This window comes from Cheilinus undulatus, linkage group 8 (assembly GCF_018320785.1).
Source record: "Cheilinus undulatus linkage group 8, ASM1832078v1, whole genome shotgun sequence".
In the NCBI taxonomy this organism is placed as follows: Eukaryota; Metazoa; Chordata; class Actinopteri; order Labriformes; family Labridae; genus Cheilinus; species Cheilinus undulatus.
Window position 1 is genome coordinate 10,557,435 of NC_054872.1, and position 22,371 is coordinate 10,579,805.

Below are 22,371 nucleotides of genomic sequence, written 5' to 3' on the forward strand. Positions count from 1 at the left end.
TACTGATGCAATGCCCCCATGAGATCTGTTGTTAACTCGTCGGATATATACCAAAACTGTTGACAGTGTTGTTATTGAAAGCACTGTCAAAAAAAAAGTGTCTGAAAAAGCTCCAATTACTGAATTTGATGTACATATAAGTTTAAGTCCCTACAAGTCATTCCTATAATTGACAAAGATGTACAAGTTTTTTCATAAGGTTTGACTCTGTGCCATCCCCATCCCCACCACACACGCTTTATTTTTTCAGTTTTTGTATGATGGCTCTGGATCTTGTCTCTCAGCCGTTGGCAGTGTAATTTTTTCCCCCATCCACTTCTGCACCTGTTGACATGTGCGCTAGTAACAAGACACTATGCATCATTATTTGACTGCTGGTGGTTTTTTAGAATTTTTTATTGTTTTGGTTATTGGATGAGGTCCCACTTTGTCAGTTATTCAAAGGTTGCCAAAAATTCTACCATCAGCACCAACAACAGATTGTCAGATTTGGTGGCCATGTGCTAAAAATGTGTTTTGCATATTGGTGAATTAATATTTGGAGAAATGTCTGTATTGTGCATGATTCATTCCTTTAATTATTAGATGGAATATTCAGTATGCTTTATAAAACTGCACTGCTCATACATTAATACTAGTTTATCGAAGCACCTTCCAAAATCAGCACTTTTGCACCAAATATGTAAACTCAGCAACTAATGCTGTCCAACCTACTGTCTTTCATGCACACTGACTCATGTAACATGCATCCACTCAGATGCAGATAAACACACATGGTTTGATCACACCCTGCAAAATAAATGTGCTCTGGCAGTGAGGTTTCCTCCCCATCATTTCTCCATAGTGCACTGTGTTGCACTGCAACATCACACAGTGCGCTAAACACAGAGGAGCAGACAAGAAAAAGGAGATGAAACAGAAGCTAAGCTTCAGACATCAAGTCTTCTCATCACTGTTTGTTTCTGTGCTTGTATGCATCTCTTACAGAGGCGTGCAGAGGTAGGTAGGAGGATACTGGTGCAGGCAGGGACAGTACATGTGCGATTGTGCATTGCTGGGGATTTCTGATTTTGTGTTGTTGTTGGACCTGTCTGAGAATGACAGAGGAACTGATTTTTATGGGATGCATAGATTTATGAAGAATAGCAACAATGAATCATTTAATATAAAGTAACAAGTGGCACATTCCTACTGTTCAGACTGATAGAAAGGAAACACAGCATGATTTTTTTTCTTTAAGTGACCACTGTGCTTTATTTTTTAACATGACTGACAATATTTCAGTTCTGTGACATCTCTGCAGTGTCTCACATTGCATTCATCTGACATCACAGCAGTCAGAAGCTGTGCAACATTTACCATCCTTTTTTTGCTGTATGAACTGCTACCTATGCAACCGAACTTCAGTCTAAGAGAAGTGAGTTACATCCTTAAACTGTTGACTCAAAAGCCACAGTTCTCAATTTCCATCACAGAAACAATCCAAATTCTAAACTCTGTGATGGAAAATCTGAATGGTCTTGACTGAATTTTATCCTTAAAACACAAACAACTACACTAAATCAGATAAATACTTAGGGTGTGTATTGATCAAATCAAAACTGTGACTCAATTCACTTATGATTCATTAAAATACAGAACAATTAAGTCCGATCTGATTCAGTTTAATCCAACCTGGAACAAACTGATTATGAAATCCAAATAATTTTTTTGCTTCAACAAAAGTGGAGGAAAAAATGGGGGCAGCATGATCATTTCATGATAGTTTAAGTGTCTTGAGTTTTACTATAAATGAAACTAATTCCCAGGCCTCCTTTGCAAACATTCTGACATTATGTTTGAGAAATGATGTTTTCATCATATACCTGTTCAGGTGTCTCTCTTTGACTGTTAGTTTGGGAGAAAGATATGAAAAATGACTGTTTACTGGAACATAAATCTTTGTACTTCTGCACTTGTAACATAACTGACTTTATTAGGCCTGGTGACAATAAAATCTAAATATTAGATTTATCAGAGAAGCACAAGCTAAAGTTACTGTACCTATTAAAGAAGATTTGGATAAATGTGAGCTAGAGCTCTGTGCGTCTGCTAGTACAGGAGAATAATGAGTTAAATAATATTGAACCGTAACACAAAAAACACCTATATACATTATATTTTTTTCTTTACTAATGCCTCTTTGGGCACACTCACATTAAGCAATCTGTACCGTGCCTTCCTTGAACCTAAAGTCCAGTATTTTTGGCCAGTGTGAGTACGCTATTCTGCACTTGAGTGCGGCATGCTTGCCTGGCCCTGGCATGAAAGGATGTGGTGGGCCAAATCATGGTACGAACGCAAATAACGGAACATGAGTGCAGGAACATGACAGAAGATGACTTGCACCTGACATATACACATGAGATAGTTTTGGAAAAGAAAGGAAAGATTTGCAATTTTTACAAAGTAAAATATCTCTAATATGCATTTGTGTGAATTCACATTCAAATGTGACTATTTGGTTGAAAATCTCACTCCGACACAGTTATCTCTACTCTCTCTGTATCTGACCATTCTTGTTTGTTTTCGTTCTTGGCAAAAATGCTGTTTATTATTACTTAAGTATTGATAATGGTTGTAGACTCCAGGAATAAAGCTATACTATATAAGAGAAGACTTCCTCAAGTTTTAACTAAGAAGTGTTTTTATTCAGGTTTGTTTATGTTATGTGTAGTGTTAGCATCTTAGCTAAACTTTAGCTCTTTAGCTCTCACAGGTGAGATTTATGAGCTGCCATTGTGTTGAATCACTTTTTTTCTAAAGTGTACAGACAGGCGGACAGTTCAAAAGTTATTCTTCCTTCATATTAAGTCCACATGACTCGATTTATGACGTGAGAACTAGGGGTGCACGATAACTATCGGGCCGATAGTTATTGGGCCGATAACAGGAAATTATTACATCATACTTATCGGTCCGATATCATGACGGAGAGTCCCGATAACATATATATTTTTGTCAGCACGGCAGTGCTGGCGTTTGTTTTCTTTCTCAGGAGACTACACATTCCGAAACAGCAGGTGGCGCCGCAGTACACGACCCGCTGTTAAAGCACCAGAGAAGAAGAGGAAGTAGCAGCCCCTGTGCTAAAATGCTAACAACACGGTGGCGTTATTCAGTATTTATGGGGAGGATAACACGACCGTGTGTATGTAGAATTTGCCCTGTAAAGGTCGCAAAGAGTAGAAAGAAGTCCTTGACGGATCTTATAAGTCACTCATAGTCATCATCCTAACGACATTAAAACGAAGCTGCAGGCATCAGGACCGAGTCAGCGGAGCTCTGATTTTAAGCAGGCATTGAAAACTGCAGAAAGCTTGCCAGAGCCAAAAGGCGCAACCTTATAATAACAAAATCAGTCTGACAGTCTCCTGATCCATCGCTGCTTTCATAGACGTAAACCTGCCTGCTCTGTTTGACGTGGTTTCATTCAGTTAGACCACGGTGGACTTTACATTCTTAACCTATCTCTGATATGACTTATGTCAGGGCAAATTTTTAAACTTTATGTAAAACATCAGCTCGCTTTAATTCTGGCTTAAGCCAAAAAAAAAAAAAAAAAAACAGACCCCAAATATCTCCATTTGTTAAACATAACAGCCTTTTATCATTTGGTTTTATGGGGGAAAACCTATGTCAGTTGCTTGTGTATGTTGTACTTGGTACACAAATGTTTAATTAAAAAAAGTTAACTATAATAATAGTTATAAAGTCAGAGTAGTTCTTTGTTTTTTGAAAAACACGAGTGATATTAGTTAAAATTAGTTATAAATATCTTTGCTCACTACATAGTAACCCCTTCTTACCCCCTATAGCGGCCGATCCATCCAAAATTAAAGCCGCTGCAGGCTAAACACGGGAGTCAAAGTGAAGACGCGCACTCCTTATTTTATCGCACCAAACCCAGTTTATTTACATAGTGTTGCATCTTACCATTTAACAGCTTTGCCGAACAAAACCCGGTAATAGGCCAAACTTTAACCAAGAACGTGCGGTCAACAGAAAATTTCCTCCCTGTGCTCACCCCACTCCAACTTTCAGCAGAAGCACCCCACAGGTGCACAGGTGAAGTAAGTTAACTGATCACCACCGTGCCACCAATCACCACACCCACTAATCCGTGTGTAAACCAAAACCCACCTACACCCAAAGGCATCTCCAAACTTACATGTTTGGCTCCTACATTATAAGTAGAGCTGATGGTAGACAATATCCCTCTCTTAGTTAGAGGCCTGTTCTTGAGGGTAACTCTGAACTTAAAGGAATCTGACTCAATACACCAAAGCATACCCAACACTCTCTCCACTGGTAAAGTGTCGTTGTCTAGATCTAGATCCTTAACTTCTTTTGATCTCTCCTCTGGAGGTATAGCTGCGAGCACAGCACGTCTGTTACTTGCCCACTTGGTGAGCTGAAAACCTCCCTTGGAACACAGAGCACAGAGATCATAATACAGCTCCACTGCCTCTTCTTCAGAACGGACTGAAACAAGGCAGTCATCAACATAGAAATTGTGCAACACAGTGTTAATGACCTTTTCATTAAAATGTGTCTGATTATCTTCAGCACATTTCCTCAGTGCAAAGCTCGAACAACTTGGAGAGGATGTAGCTCCAAATGGATGTACGAGCATTCTATGCTCCACCTTAGTATGCTGCACCCCCAGATGTGCATAAACACATCAAATAAACTTATTTTGTTAAATCAACAATTGAAAAAAATTGATCGGTTTTTATTGGTTATTGGCCATCAGGAGTAGGAAATTATCGGTTATCGGTATCGGTTCAAAAAAATAGTCATCGTGCATCACTAGTGAGAACTGTGACTGTATGGCGTTTATGGTATATGTATACACAGAAATGTATTGTGTATAGTGCAACACACCCAGCTACCTGAGCACCTACAGCTAATGTAAGTCTTGTTTAAAGGTAGACGATCACCGCTGGTTGTGTGAGACTTAAGATGCTGAGCCAAAGCATGGCAAGACTAGAATAAGCTACAGAGCCTCAGTAAACCAATTTCTAATGTTAAAACTGGTGCATAGACCGATTCATGCTACAATTTAACCGATCCAAGAGTTTCTAAGCTGCTGTGTCTTCCACACAATGCCAACAACCCAGACAGCTTCCATCACATAAATACAGTCTATATTCTTTAGGTTATTAAAAGTTACAGATATGTGAGGAAATGAACTGATCCAGGAACTGCAGGTTGCTGAAGAACTGCACATATGTCTTTGTAAATTGATTTTTGGGCAACCTGGTAATGAAGGCCAAACAGCCAAAAAAATAATAGTTTATAGTTAATCCTGAAATATATTTGTACTTAAGGTGAGTAAGGTATCACCTTTTCAGGTAATTAGATCACATTTTTAATAAACACATTTCCACCACAGCGGAGATTGAATGTTTCAGACGTGTGACAGCCTCTATATTGTGTCAAACTCAATTTAAACCCACTAGGATGAATTAAAAAAAAAAAAATCTGTGAACACATTTTCTCACCCTTCACTGCAGAAACCACAAAGGTTGTGTTTTGCTTCTATAGACACTAAAAAGAAAATAACAAAGTGAAAAAGAGACAAAGGGGCAAAACCATATATAAGAAATGGAAAAATGGTTTAACTCCATGAGAGAGTTATATATTATGGCCTATTTTTTCTTATTTAATTATTTTTTATGTAACTTTGTGTGCTTTGGGCTTTGCATGATTGATGCCTCTATGACACACAGTCAACATATATTTCTGCTTTAAAAAGCACAGTCGGTAGTCAAAAAAACAAAGCTAAAAAATAGAGGCTGAGAAGGTTGAAAGACCAAGATTTTCTGCTTGTTTGCTGGTATGTCTATTTATAATATCTCTCTTTTTGGCACCAGATATTATTTTAGACTTATTGTTCTTTAACTTCCTGTAAGTTTTCCTTTCTTTATTTAAAGTGCATTTATGTATGGCGTTTAAATTAATCTTATCTGCTCATTTTAACATTCTTAATAGTAATTTAGCCCAGTTCTCGTGTTTATATAGCAGGTACAAAACGTTTAATTATTGGGTTAATTTGACTGAAACTGGATTTTTAAAATGCATGTGAACATGTTAGTATGAATATAGCCACATTACAATAGATATTCTTGTCTGGCTAACACACCTGTGCAATTGGGGATTGATTTACTCCATGCATTTATATAGTGCTGTGAAAAAGTGTTTGCCCTCTTCCTGGTTTCTAAATTTTTGGCATGCATTTTGAGCCATTCTTCTTTGCAGAATTGTTTGAATTCAGCCACAGTGGAGGGTTTTGGAGCATGAGTGGCCTGTTTAAGGTCATGCCACAGCACCTCAATCAGATTTAAGTCTGGACCTTCAGTTTACTTTTTTAAAGATCCTTAAGGGTGGACTTGCTGGTTCTAGATCATTTTCTTGCTATACTTAACCCAAGTGTGCCCGAGCTTCAGGCCACAAATGGATTCTCCTTCAGGATTTTATGGTAGAGAGTAGAATACATGGTTCCACCAATTATGGCAGGTGGTCCACGTCCTGAAGCGGTAAAGCAGCCCCAGACCATCTCACTACAACCACCATGCGTGACTGTTGGTATGATGTTCATCTGATGAAATGCTGTTAGTTTTATGCCAGATGTAATAGAACGACCACGTTACAAAATGTTCATTTTTTCTCTCATCAGTCCACATCATATTTCCCTAAAGTCTTGGATCATCAGTGTTTTTTGGCTAATGTGAGACAAGCCTTTGAATTATTTTTGGTCAGCAGTGGTTTTGACCCTTCCATGGATGCCATTTCTGCCTGGTCTCTTTCTCTTTGTTGAGTCATGAACACTGACCTTAATTGAGTGAAGTGAGGCCTACAGGTCTTTAGATGTTGTTCTGGCTTCTTCTGTGACCTCCTGAATGAGTCTTCACCGTGCTCTTGGAGTAGTTTGGTAAGCTGGCCACTCCTAAGAAGGTTTACCACTGTTTAAACTTTTCTCCATTAGTGGATAATGGCCCTCACTGTTCGCTGGAGTTCCAAAGCCTTAGAAATGGCTTTGCAACCCTGTTCCAGTGACTTTGTGACTATTGTTTATACAGTAAGTTTGGATGGCTTTTTTCTCTAAATATAATCATTATTTAAAAACTGCATTTTGTTTTTGGACCTTAACTGGACTGAGCTTTCTGCACATGCTCCACAGCCTTTCTGACACAACCTGGCAGTTGGACAAAAGGGCTAAGCATCACACAAACTGTGTTGTCTGCCTTCAGTTATAACCTTAAGTTGGGGGATAACATGCAAAGTGTTCATGCAAAAACTAATGTATAGATTACAGAGTTGGAACGCTGTTAATGTTTTCACTATTTGACATGCAGCCAGTTAGCCACTTGCTAACTTGTCATTACAATCAACCAAAAGGAGGTCCAATGAAGCTGGAGCTCTACCCTGTGCATGTAAATGTGCTGATAGGCTAAAACATATAAAAACAAAGACATCCTGATTGGACAAATAAGATTTTTAGCACAATATACCTTTGTGTGATTTTCATGTACACTATATAATCAGCTTTTCTTTTATACAGTATTTATAGATACAAGAATCAGAACAGAAGAGCCAGTTAATGAGGAAGACTTCAGTGCACAGTTGGCCGCGGGGCACAAAGCTAACAGTGTGTGCATGTGCACATGCACATGTCTGTATGAGAGTGTGTGTATGTGTGTGTATAGAGGGTAGCCAGCTTTTAAATATTAATCTCAAGGTCAAAGGGAGGGAGCTTTTGATATTCATGCAGGGTGCTGCACCCTGTGCCTGGTGCTGAAGTCCTACCCACGCTGCAGCTTCTCTCTCTGGGTCATTATGTCTGCTTCTGTTTCTCCTCTTCCTCCTCTGATGTGTCGGCACAATATTGAACCTGATGTGTGTGCACACAGACACACATGTAGTCATTCAGAGCTGCTGGATTTACTGTAATGTTTTAACATTGCAAATTTTCTCTACAGTTCAACATCAGAAGGCCACTGTTTTTCTGCAACAGTTTTTTTAAATATTTAATTCAGGTTTGTGATAGTGTTAGTTGGGGGTAAAAGACACATTTTGTTGAACGCAATCCTCTAAATAAGCAAAATCTGACCCTGGAAAGAAGAAGTAGGAACCTGTTATGTATCACAAACTACATGTTTTAGTGACAGCTGGGCAGCGAATATTATTTTTGTCTTGCAATTGTTGTCAGAATAAAAGATGTTATGACCCTTGCATGACCAAAAATAGACTCTGATGCAGAATCATCTCTGCAGCCTCCTCACTGATACATAGAAGATTGATCCCACTCATGTTCTGCTCATAGAGGTTTGTAGGTTTAAATAGAAATCAATGGCTGGTAACAGATCTGTTCTCTGTATTGTCAGGGGCCTTTTTTCTGTCATGTTGCTTAAGGAATAAATATTAAGCCTGAGGCATACAACCTTGATTTTTGGAGCATCTGTAAAAGAAAAATAATGGACAGATCTCCTTGACATAATCTCTAAACTCGATGACAAGAAGTGAAAATGGTAAAACCACTCACTGAAGTAGCAACATACAGTTTGTTTCTGCATACGAGCAAAGTTAGATAAAGTATATTTAAAAATAAACCCTGAAGCATGGGACAGCTAACCAACATTTTTTAGATTAAACTGGGTAATAAAGATTATAAAATATCTCCATGCCTAACTTGGTCTGAAGTTTGAGTTGTCCATTTCCAGAAAAGTAATAAAAGCAGAATTACCTTCAAGAGTCCCTCAAAATAGTTTATCCTAACCTAACCATGGGATGCTTGGTCCTTCGTGTTGTGATGCTATGAAAGAAAGACATCACTCAGAATTCATAATGTTTCATTTAGTGCATTTATTTACCCTAGATGTACACTCAGCTGTTACATGAAAAGATATAGATGTTTTTATTTCTGTATCAGTTTACATTTGTTGGAGCAATTGGCTGACACTGTAAGACTGAGCAGTTAAACGTTGTTCAGAAACTGAGTTGTGTCTACCTAAAAATCCAAAACAGCTTTTTCAGCTCTATTTTTCTGTTGATAAAACTCATTTTTAGTTTAAAGTTAACAATACTCAAACAATTTAGAATTTTTTTTTTCATTGTACTCAAGTTATTTGACTGTCATTCCTTAATCTGCTCTGTTTTCCCAGAAGGCCTTTGGGCATTAAACCCTTTTGCACCATGAGTGAAGTTACCGACTCGGTTGGAGAGGTCCTGCCATGGAGGGCAATGTTAATGTTGACTGGCCGAACCTACTGAGACGTCCACTCCTTGTTCAGTGGGTCATTAACAGCACTTGTTGCATATGGTTGCTTGCGTTAGCCTGAATGAATTTTTTTCAGTGAGTGCTACTTAGATTTTTTAAGATAATTGGTTAGTTTTATTAGAAATATTGCACACTTTAAGTTGACTCCGCTGCTAGAGTCCTCACCCGCACTAGACCCTGGCAACACATCACTCTGACCCTCATCCACCTTCACTGGCTCCCTATCAGGTCCTGCATCAACTACAAAATCCTCCTCCTCACGTACAAATTTCTCCATGCCCTGGCTCCTGAGTACCTTTCTGATCTCCTCCATCCATACACACCATCTCACAACCTTCGGTCTTCAGACTCTGGCCTACTTTCCATTCCCATAACCAAACTCCGAACTTATGGAGGCAGAGCCTTCAGCGCTGCAGCCCCCACCCTCTGGAACAATCTTCCTGCAGACATCCATAGCACTCCATCTTTGGACATTTTCAAAAAATGTCTCAAGCACCACCTGTTCACCACAGCCTAGAGTCTTCACTAAACCCCCCCTTACACTGATCCTACCCCTCACATAGTCTGTCCATGTCTTATGTGTTCTTGTAAAGCGTCCTTGGGCTTCTTGAAAGGCACTTTATAAATTCAAGATATATTATTATTATTATTATTATTATTAATATTATTATTATTATTATCATTATTATTATTATTTATCTTAAGTACTTCAACTTGAATAACACTTGAATCTAAATTTTGACTACAAAAATTATTCTAAACTAGCATTGCATGCTTAAAATGGTTAATATAAATCTAGTCCAGCACACAGCACACTTAAAATGATTAATTAGTATCAGTATTTATTTCTCAGAAATATTAAGTTAGTGTAATAGCAGTGCATTTAAATTAAACAAGTTATTTGAACTTACAAAAGCTGAGTTATTTGTTATTTTGAGATGAGTTTCCACATTTAATTCAAGTAAGCTCAGCTCATTTTATTTTTTGAATAAAGCTCTGTGTTTGATATTAGCTCTTTAATCATTAATTCCATATTGGAGGACTCTACTCTTTCTATTCTGGTTTTAGCGACAAGAGCATTATCGTTGTCTTAGAAAGACTTTAATCATAAAAAATAATAACAGTATTCTTCACATTATAAGTTAAGATTCCTAATATAAATTCAGGTAGTTATAGGCACTATTCTTTAGAGACTTTTTTCTTATTTTCATTGCATATTTTTCCAGCATTCAGATCACTCAGGACAATAAAAAACTGGGGTGGGATCTCCTACTAGGCTATAGCCTCTCCAGCTTTGATTGGAGATTTCGCCAAATTTGGAATGGACTTGAAGAATCTTATTGAACAAGGGATTAACAATGATGAGTATTAACTGCGGTAGAATTTCCCAGTGGTTATCATACCATACAAACTTTGATTATTTAAACAGTGATTATCAAGCTTTGATATACCAGTAAAAATGTCCAGACAGTATGCTACATGGGTTTGTTTACTGAGGGGAACTTATGACATCCTCTCTGAGTGTGGACTTCCAGCACTGACTCTAGCTGCTCATCTGCTCAGATCATTCATGAAAGCGCTCCCAAACTTTGTAGTGAGTCCTGGTAGTTTAAAATATTAATCTATTGTTAAATCAGCATTGAAAATGGCAGAATGGTTATTAATTACCTCACTTAATGTGCAGAAAGACAGCTATATTATAATAAATGTGCTCAGGCTACTGATGATTAAAATGTATACATAATGTCATGGTGCATTCAAGTGTTACATCAGGAAACAGAAAACGAGGTTTGATGGGAAAGTTGATAAAATGAGGGGATAAGAAATTTGGTGTCAGCAATATAAAATAATAATAATATAAAATGGAATCATGACCTTTATATTTTATTTTTTAACTCAAGTTCTACTCACTCTATAGCACTACTGTTAAAACGTATTGCCGTTTTCTCGTTTTGTTGTTTTTAAAAAATACCATAATACTGAAAACCATGATTTTTAGTTTAGGATAATTGTGTTATGAAATGTAAATATTGTAACATCTCTTATCTTAACTTTCCATTTGACTTCCTGCCATATGGAGCTACTTGTTATTTCTTTGCTCTTTTTGCATGAATAAACCCATTTTTTTTTCCCCCAAATTGTTGTTTTCCATTTCACCTTAATACCTAAACTGTTATCCAGTGATTCTGATTGTAGTATTTTAACTTCTTTAATATTCCCTGTCGCACAGGCCTTATCCAGATCAGTCAAACGTGGCATGCCGATTCTTGGAGCAGACATCTACTGACCACTGTAGAAGGGCCCATGCTCAAAGGCAGCACCCGGGGGTTACCAGAAACTCAAAACAAGAGTCAATAGCAACAGCAAAATAAGCTGTTTGGCATTGGCAGAGAAGATTTGGCACATTTTTCATGGGCACAACCCACATACTCAGCTCTGCTGCTCATCCCACAAATGCATGTTCCTTACAAATGTGGCATAATTTAAAAGAGAAATAAACATGCTCTCCAACGGTATAAGATTTATTGCCAAGAAGCATTGTTACAACAAAGAAATAATGTACCAAGCACAAATGTCCTTACTTTTTGTGCTAAGATTATATATAAATCTCTATTTTTGATGATAGACATTAATAGACATTAATTGTCCATGTTCTCTGAAAATTGTCATGTGTACGATTTTTAGATTAAATTTTGAGCTTTACAGCAGTTTGTGTATGTGTGTATCTGGATCTTCATCACAGCAGTCGTACACTGTAGTTAAGTTAAGATCTCCAGGGACTCCTCATTATTTAAGCCATTTATCAAACTGGCCCTTTCGTCCCTCGTGGTGAGAGAACACACACAGACCCACACGTCCTCACTCTCACTAGGGGAGGCTGTAATGCAAAGAAAAAGATCATTCCAACTTCATCCTCCATTTAGTTAAGCTAGAATATAAACCCTACCGTAAACAGAACAATGAGAGACAGAAATGAGCGATGTGATTTACAGAAGAAGAAATGAGCTATGGTGCTGCTCACTCTCTGCATTCCTTCAGTCTAGAGCTGCTGCACAGTCTTGCTGTGTCATGTAGAGGTTGATAAGGTTCAATGTGAACACGGCAGACCATGGACTTAATGAGCTACACGCCTTTTTCTTCTCGAGAGAAACTGCTGATACATGAAGTACATCATGCTTTCTACAAACTGTGTGCTTCTTTATGCATGGTAATATGGTTAGAGGGTGGGCGGTACTCTCTTATACAAGGCAGGTCACAAGATAACCTGTAAAGCAGTCAGTAGAGCCAACAGTGTATCTTTCTCCTCAATGGCAATAAAACCTACTTCTTGATGGCGTGTTTTTGGTGCTGGGTGTCACAATCAGGGGTGATTTTAGGATCAGATCTTTATGGGTGCTCAGCTCCTGAAGACATTGTGAACTTCCTCTGAAGTGTCCATTCCTCCCGCATTTCACTTCATCGAAAACAAGATTTTTTTCTACTATCATACCACAAGTCTGCCCATCATTGATGAATCATATTTTGACACTAATACTGTTCCTCCTTTATTCCAGCAGCGTTATTAAAGCAGGTCTTGCCACTGTATCTCTGCACCATTCACCATTTCTGTTTGTTCCATAGTCCTTTTCCAAACACTTTAAAGGCATGTCCGTTGAAGAAAAGGAAAGAAACAAATAAATATTAGCCTGTTTCACCAAAAACCTACCTTTTACATTGCTGACTTATGGGATTTGTGTCATAAAGAAGCAATTTTTCCTGCATCCTGACGTGGAATAGTCATTTAGAGTTTAGTGTTTTGCTTGTAAAAATTAAAAATTTAATATATATGTGCAACATTTCTCTCAATTAAAAAAATCTGGTGGGGCAGTCACTCTTGCCATAATTATTTTAAGTGTGTTTAAATAAATTTTAGGCAGTTCTCTAGCACTATGCAGAGTTCTAAATTGCCTATGTTCTAGGGCTGAATGAGTCAGGAAAATAATCTAATTGCAACTTCTCCTCCCAATATTGTTATTCAGTATGCAGCTATTTTTTACATTCTCAACAAACGAGCAATAAATCAGTATTTGGCACATTAAACTAAGGCAAAGCAATAAAAAAAATCTAACTGCCATTATGTTGACTCTTTGCAAATTCAATATGAATTGTTGTATTGGAGGGAATGATGATTTTATGTCTTCCTCATTTTTGATAAGACAAACTTATACAAATGCAAGAAAAGTTGGATTTTGCAAAATATTCTAGAAATAACAGGAACAGAACATCTCTACTCAAATGAACACATTTCAGCTCAGAGAAATATTGCACCTTCTGAGATTTGAAAATTGCACTGGGATATATGATGATAATAATAATGATAATAATTATTATCTTAATTTGAAATAATTGCCCAGCCCTACAATGGTCACACTTAGCTTTAAGCTTATTTGTATAATGTTGCTATCTAGCCAAATGTAAGAAGACTTAATCTATTACAGGTCAGTAATCACAAAGCACTGAGCACTCGGAGGCCCAAACAAAGCCTTAGCAACAGTCCCTTACTGGTGTCTAGTGTGGATGAAATTAGTTTGTGATTCAGTGAGTACCAAGAATAGCAGTCATAGCTTAATTTATAAATGGCATCTATATTAGTTTATATTATAGTATATTTAGTATTCAATTAGCTCCAGGTGTGTAGTTATGAGTATGTTACTGCGAAAGTTTTGAACAACACTAACTGGATTTTCTGATTTAAACTGGGGTCTTTTTTTCATTTTCCCTCTTTTCTTTATTTTTCTCTTTTTCAAAATTTCTTGTATCAACTTGATTTGAAGATTTAATCCTGTTCAATAGCTTACTAGACAACTTTTGAACCACTAGACAATGGTTTAAGAGACAAATTCCTCTACTCCTCAACTCATCTAACTCTAAGATAGACCACACTCACCAACATGTTCCAAATATTTTTCATACATTTGCTCTTAAGAAGCTCCTAAGAAAAGTCTTTGGCAGACTCATGAAGCCATTCTTAATGTTCTGAAACACTAAAGCCTTTTTCTTTTCTGAAATGCAACAGAAAAAGGATGATTTATTGTATATTTATTGACGATGTTTGATATGTGCTGATCTCATTCAGAGAGAGCTGTCAGTAGAATGAAGTGAGGAAAGAATGTACACCAGATCAAATGGTGAAAGGTTGTCATTTTAAAATGTTTGAAGTTCAGTCTGTATTGTAATTTAAAGGTGTTTTTCAACTTTAATTTTTAATTCTTACCTAATTGCTTAGTATGAAATTTTTATGATGTTCCAGTCTTTCATTGCATAAGCAAAATAAAAGTTGACTACATTTACATCACTTGTTTAAGTTATTAATGATATAAATGCATACCCTGTCATGCCAGATAGACTGTTTCATCAACCCATTGCATGGATGGTTTTACATTCGTCTATGAAACCTCCCATACAAAGCATTTGGGGAAGGCAGGACTTTTTCAGAAATGATCAGAAAGTGATTGGATGACCAGTCCATCCATCACATGCATTACGTGCCACTCAGAGAGACAAGCGAAAATGAGATAGTAGGCATAGTTTTCATAGTTTTATGAACAGGGGAGCTTGTTGGTGGGTAAAATTCATGCCAAGGCCGATAGGTAGAAAACCAAAAACTTTCAGAGTGGTTTGTTGCTCTTCTTTTGATAAAGAAATGTCTTCCAGTTCTAATAAAACTGCAGCAATACTAAAGCTGCCACCAAGTTGATCTTTCCACCAGCAGCTGTTGAATATACCAGCTCACAGTACAACTATAGAGCCCCACCAAAAGCACCTTCTCCATCATGAAAAGCATTCAGTGCTTTTTTGCACTTTGATTAATTACTAAAGCTACATCCAAGCTTAACGCTACACTGGCAGCAGCCATTGCTTTCCCAGAAACCCTGCTGTTAGCTTCCACCTCATTTTCCTCAAATGATGCTGAATGGTCTGGCTCAGACCTGACCTTCAGATTGGAGTTTTGCAAGATGGATTTGCCTGGTGACTGTCAGAATCTGGCCAATTCATCTGCCTTACAAGGTTAATAAGTGTGCCAAATTAATGAAAATACATTGATGCTGTTTTGCACTGGCATATCAGCACTCAAATAGATTTTGTTCCTTACCAAGAATACGTGAGAAAACTTTGGTGGATGTCAGAATCTTCCTGGAACTGCAATAAGGGATATAAAGAGCAAATTTTCTCATGTGATGAGCCTCATTGTTTCTTATGCATTCTTGGATGGATTGCTTTAATTTGATGATGTATACTTTAACAAATACTTGAACATTGTTTTTTCAGTGCAAGGTGGGGGCTATGAGGACAGGGTTCTTTGTAAAACTGTCTATGAAAGGGGCATTTGCTGCACAACATATTTTAAGAATAAAAGACTTTAGATTTCAGCGGCAGCTCTGTTGCAGCCTAACACGCTGTCAGCCTTTGAAAAATGGAAAGACTTGTTATAAGCCTATGTAATCTCTTTTGTTAGACATCTTGGTCCACATAGATTTGTATATCTGTGCTTATACATGCATGAAAGGTACATCATTGTCACCTTCTTGTTCTACATCAAACCCTTCCATTCCTGTTTCTCCTCTGTCCAAATATTTGGTCTGTCAGCGCGGCCATGTCAGGAGATGTAGCTGTCTGTCAGTGTGTTTTAAAAGACTAACTCCTGGCTTTCCCCGTCAGTGTCAGAGTAACACCCCAGCTCTGATCCGAGCTGCACTCAGGTGTGTAACTGACTGCTCTGTTTCCCCGTAATTACATTGTGAGCCTGACGCAGTCTCCGATGCCTGAGTGTGGCCTATCTGAGTGTGAACGGCTGCATGTGTGTCTTTTCACCCCAGGCGGAAACATGTCATTTCCCGTGCTCCTGTCCTTCTGTTAGACAGATACAATATTAAGAGCCACAAATCTGAGTGTGAGTTGAGAGGAGACATGGGGAGGGCAGGGAGGGAGAGAGGAGGAACAGTGGGGAGATGACAGTAATAATAGCATATAGACAATAGTCAGGGAGGGAGACAGCGATTGAGTGCAGTCGTACAAGTCGTGTCAAAAGACAGGATGTGCAGACAAAAAGGATATCACAAGTAAATCTAGGTTTGAGAAGAGACGAGTTGAATGGCGTATTGTCACAACGTCTTATCTCAGTCACAGTATGAATTCTCCTATCTGTGATTTTTACTGCATCCCCAATTATCTTCCACACCAACAGCATGGTACTGGATATATTTTTATCCCTTTTAGATTTCCCATTATTTTCTTTCCTTACCTCAACATTTTCAGTGTTGTCAGTGAAGCTTGAAAGAAAAAATTCAATTGATTTTTTTTTTCACTGCTTCTCAATGGTGTCATGTCATTATCAGACTTGCAGGAGCAGCCTCATGTATCATTGGCAGTTTAATAATGAGTAGAGCATGTTTAAGGCTATTAACAAAGGTGAGGATTAAGAAAATCACATCTTGCTTAAAGAGTGAACAAAGATCTCTTAATAGCATATTTTACTCATAAAACAGCTAAAACTTTATTTTTCAGTTTTTGTGTGGCTTATATGCACACCTTTTTATTGCAAGTTAGTAGTAATGAATATAAAAATGCAGTACCAACATATCTGATACCTACTAGACCAAAATACAACACAGATTTTGATGCTTCATTTTTGGTATCCCCCACCTCTCTTAAATAAGAGACACAAAAAATAGGTTATGGAATCTGTGCGACTTGTGTCTGATTGCTTAATTTCTGAAGGGCATGAATGCCTTTCAGTCACCAGTGTTAATTTTGTCAACCAAGTCTAAAAATGTTTGTTGACACACCTTTTTCCATGAGAAAGACTAAACTAAGACTAGCCAAAAGTGATCTTTGATGACTATACACTGACAAAAAGTAATTTTTCTATTAAAACGAGATTGAAATGTAATTTAGTTTTCGTGAAACATTCACAATCAATGATATTTCTGCACTGTGGATAAATCTGTCAAAATACAATGCATCTGTAGCTTTTCAGCTTCTCAGCTGTAGAAAGCAGGGACCCCAGGTTTGACAGAGTGCATAGAACACACTTCCATGATTTGGTACCAGATTTAGGCAAGAGAATAAATGCTTGGACTGAAAGTAAAGACTCAAATGTGAGGAGGTAACACGTTCTATGCTACTCTATAATGAATTATAACATATTATAAGTATACTTGTAGCTACGGTTATACAGCATTATAGATGTGTAATAACACATTATAAGCAGTAATGACTATTTGTAATGCTTAAACAATAATCATAACTAAATATACTGCCAGTGTCTATAATGACTTATAATACCTCATAGTGCATTTAGTTATAAGTCTTTATGGACAGTGGCATTAGAATTAGTTATGCTTACTGTTGTTATAGGTGCATTATAGCACATTGTAAGTGTTCTTATAATACGTTATAATGCATTAAAGAGAGAGGGTCTTAGAAAGTGTTACCAGACCATTTATGGACTTAAACTTGACTAATATGTTTTTGAGTTTCTATTGACCAAAACCAGACTAAAACTATTAAGGGTGGAAATGACTAAAATGTGATTAAAAACTTAAAGTCATGAAATCAAAAGACTAAAACTGAGACTACAGTTAAAAATAGCTGTCAAAATTACCACCGTTTGTCACTTTACTGTCCAAAGTATTATCCGTCCACATCGTCCTACCAAGAGCACAGTCATACTGGCTGACATATTTACTTTGTTTGTCTGTGATGCAAAGCCAGTATGCAAAATTTACTCAGGCCTCTCATATACTGCAAAATAATACACCTGTTTCTTTTTCCAATCTCCTATTCAACTGGCAGCTTTTTTCGATATTTCCCAAAATCATTTCTGATCCCAAGATTCTTCCATCCACTCGTTAACTTTAAACGCTCTTTTTCCTCTTAAAGGGATATTTCAGTTGGGTTCTATGAGGTACTTGGCAAAAGAAATGCCATTAGCCTCCAGAGATTTCAGTGTGTGTTTCCCCCTTTAATAGTAAAGCGCTTTGAGAGGCTAGTAGCTAGGGTACAGCTGCTTTGTGTTATTTAGCCAGTTTTAGGTAAAAAATGATCCAAAACTTCACTGGCTCAATTGTATGCTATATTGAGCATTGTTGTGGTGGTTCATTTTTTAATCAGAAAGCCTTTGTTTGATATTATTTTGCAATGTGATCTTTGGCTATGTGCTCTTCCCCCTTAGCAGCTATTTGGGTCTGGGGGCTTTGACAGGGGAAACAAGAGATGAACAAAACTAAAAAGGGATGACGTTTCATTTAATGTGGTTAAGAGGGGATAATTTTATGTCCCCAAGTACTCAGACGAACATCTACAGATAGAGATTCAGTGGAAAGAAAGAGAGAGGGAGGGAAACTTTAGTGTAGACTGGTTAGCAGGAGAGATCCAAACTTACCTGGTGGTGCTGGTGTAGAAACGAGCCCATGCACACGAACACTGAGAGCCGCTGCTGTCAGGACTAGGTTTTCACAACACTTCTTCAGGACAATTCTGATCAAGGATAGTAGCTGACATCCCTGCGGTCTGCATCATTCCCCATCTGGAGTTCCCTGCTTTATTGAGCACAGAACAGAGAGAATGAAGGCTCAGGAAACCTTTGCAAATCCGACTTTTCCACAATATTGTAATACAACCAAAATAAAGAATCACATTTAGACCTTATTGATGACTGAAATAAAGAATAATATTTAAAACAAAACAAATCTTGTACTATTTCACATTTCAAGTAAAACACAGGGAAAAAAATTAACTTTTACATGGTGTTCTATTATTTTTGAGATGCACCTGTAAAGGATCAAAAGTCTAATCCTAACAATGACGTTGAACAAAAATACTGTCAAGGCAACTACAGTTGGATTATAGGCAAGATTCATAAGGATCCACAAGCTGAACAAACCTGCAAGGCAAGCTAAGCAATCAGACATGCTATACAAACAGAAAAGCAGTTACAAGACGAAAAAGGTAAAGAATAATTTTCAAAGCTCCTTAGATTAGACTCTTTTTGATATTATATCCCACAGTCACACTCCTACATTAAAACCCCATCCAGCAGCAGTTCTGTAGTTCAGCAGGCCTCTGCATCTGTGCTGCTGCCCTTAGTGGTGTGTTATCAAACATGCAGTAGGCAACCTTGGAACAAGTTAGACAACCTTGGTTCAATTGATCATAGCATTAGATTAGTATGTTGGGTATTAATTTTACAGCATGGCAATACATACATGTGTTTCTGATTGGTGTCTGATTTGCTGCCGCCCATGTTTTAAGGTTTTTATGATGCCTCTGGTTACCTCTGAGCACATGTTGCATTGCCAGTGTGCACGCCACTAAAGCTGGACCCTTAAAAGTTTGTCGTGTTTGTTGATAAGTAATAAAACTCTTATCTACTATAAGCTATTGTCTTTATGTCCAGTAAGGCTTGGCTTGTCATGAGTCATGAGGTTATTGTACTAAAAATGTCCATTAAAGTCGGCAGTCATTTCAGCACCACCATAAAATGGACAGCTCCTCTGCTCTCACAGTGTCACATTTCTGAACTTTGACTGCCACAGCGCTGTCCATGGTCCTTAGCTTAATGCTGACCTGTACTTTTTAAACACAATCGCTGAGGTTACACATGACCCTTGCTCACTGAGTCCAGTTTTTGGTGTGATGCATGGCTGGTACCATACTGTGTATATGTCTAATTGTGTATGCATGTATGTTGTGTAGGACTGGGATGTGTGGGCCTGTGTGCCCGCCAGAGAGCCAAAGGGCCCATCATAAAAGCTTAGAATGGGGCCAGCCATCAATTCCTTACGCCACTGCATCTTTGTGATATACAAGATTATTAGGAGCAGTAGATGTGTTTTGACATCTTTATCAGCCTAGTTGAACTTTAAAATATTAGGAAAGCCAGATATAAAGGTTAAATAAAATGTATTTAAGCCCAGCTTATGCTTGCTGTCATTTTATTGCATTTGTTCACCTTACAATATCTTCTCTTACAACTAAAGCATGATTCATGTTCAGTGTTTTTTTGTAACCTTGCTTTATATATTGGTAAGAATTATGGAAATGGAAAGTTATAGCCAACAGTCACACTGGGCAACATATCAGCATCCTCTGTTTGCTACACCCCTGTTAGTTCACTGAAAACTTCTCTGGGTGACTAAAAGCTGGCGCTTTATGGACAGAAAAAAATGAAATGTTTCAGAAGATTTATGTATTACAATGCAATATATTTATTCCAAAAGTCTTTACATTTTTACCAAGAATATCTGGCCTCATTCATCAACCTCTGAAGAAGAATTTCATGCTTAGAAACCCTCTTACTTTGTTTTGAAGAAGAGTCTGAGATTCACCAGTTTTCTCTAATTTGTTCTTAGCTCAGAAAAAAATTTAAGAATACTCTAAGAAGTCTTATAAACACTTTAAAGCTAATATGAGAGGATAATTTTGGACTTACCTGAAGTTAAATGTGCTATAAAATATAAGTCACATTTTTTTGTTCTATTCAACTGCATTTTATTAATTTTGCACTTTTATGTAACTAGATAATATTCACACACATTTTCAAATCCATGACTAGAATATGGTCGAGTATCATTTTGAACGTGCAGTGCTTGACCTTAGCTGCAAAAGGTTTTTCATGAATATAAATTCAGTACATCTGTGGGAGTTGTATCGTATCACTGCTTACTTAAAACAATAAAAACCTATTTCACACTTCTGCATCAGCAGGCATGAATGTGTTCCAATGATTTTCCATCATTTTAAAGTGTCAGGTATTGTAATAAATGCGGGTTTTAATCTAATCATACTTTAGAAAAAAGACACCCAACTATTAATTAGCTCATCTAAAATGAATCCTTCTCTTATTAAAACTTGATGCATGCTATTTCTGTTCATCTGAGCCAGTCATTTCATCCAATCATTTTGTTTGTAACACATTTTAATATCCACTACTTGTGCTAAAAATATAATTAAATCATCCTTTACATTTATTTAAGAACATTTACAGATTTCAGTGTATTTCAGTTGTTTTTACAGTTTATGTTAGTTTAGATGTCATTGATTTCTTGCGGCTTCTCTCAGTCCAGTGGCCATCTGTGTTTGCACACCGCCCTACTGTCCCAAGCCCTTAAAAGGTCTATAAAGAGGATGTTTCTCTAGGACAGTGATCATCAACTGCCGGTGACATTAAGAAAATGTTTGAAGAAAAAAGATGTCGTTTTAAAAAAACTTGGAGGGTGTTTGGATGAGCGTACTATCTGTCAAATCCTTACAAGCCAATCAGAGCAACAAAACACGTGACGTAGCCTCTATCAAGCTGCATCACTACCGAAGAAGTAAACTCCATAGAGAGCTACATAACTCGAACCATGGTGACTGTAGACATGGCAGTACATGACTTTTGTCATTTTTTAAAAGAAAACAACTCAACGCTGTTCTTTGTTCTTCTTTTAATGAAGAAATGTCATCAAGTTCTGATAAAGCCGCCACTTTAGCAGCATCCACGCTAATGTCTCCCTCCATAATTGCACTGGTCTCTTGTTGCTGCTTGCTTACATCACGACTATGCCACGCCGAAAAGTACTGCATCTCGTCACTGATTGGTCCTGCCACTTTCTAACCAGGCCTGAACGGTTCAGATGGGAGCTTTGCAAGATGGATTCACCACTGAGAAACAAGGAAACGGAATCTTCTGTGCGAGGTTAGCTTTTATCAAGAATGACCTAAAGTACATAGCAACCCAGTCCTGATTAAATCTGCTGTTTTCTCTGTCAACTTTTCACTTCAAGCTCCTGCACAGTGTGATTTTGTTGCCTGAGAATCAAACAGTAGATCTCTTTCCTCCATTTGTTTTTTCACCAATCATGACTAGCATCAAACCTAGTCATTAACAACCTGGCAGTCCCGGAAATATACAGAAAATATTTTTATGTTTTGATATTTTGACCTATAGGCGATAGGGACTGATCTCACTGTTGATGCTTGAAAATTACTGTTTCACTTTGAAAGAAGAACCTTATACAATAATA

General features: G+C 37.5%; 1 protein-coding gene across 1 annotated transcript in view; it reads left to right on the top strand.

Moving 5' to 3' along the window:
* Window positions 1-20,121, top strand: part of LOC121513485 — a 124,894-nt gene extending 104,773 nt beyond the window's left edge. The window contains exon 8 of the mRNA XM_041793272.1: window positions 20,060-20,121. Coding sequence (XP_041649206.1) covers window positions 20,060-20,121 — 62 coding nt within the window. The remainder of the gene's footprint in view (window positions 1-20,059) is intronic.
* The last annotated feature ends 2,250 nt before the right edge of the window (window positions 20,122-22,371 follow it).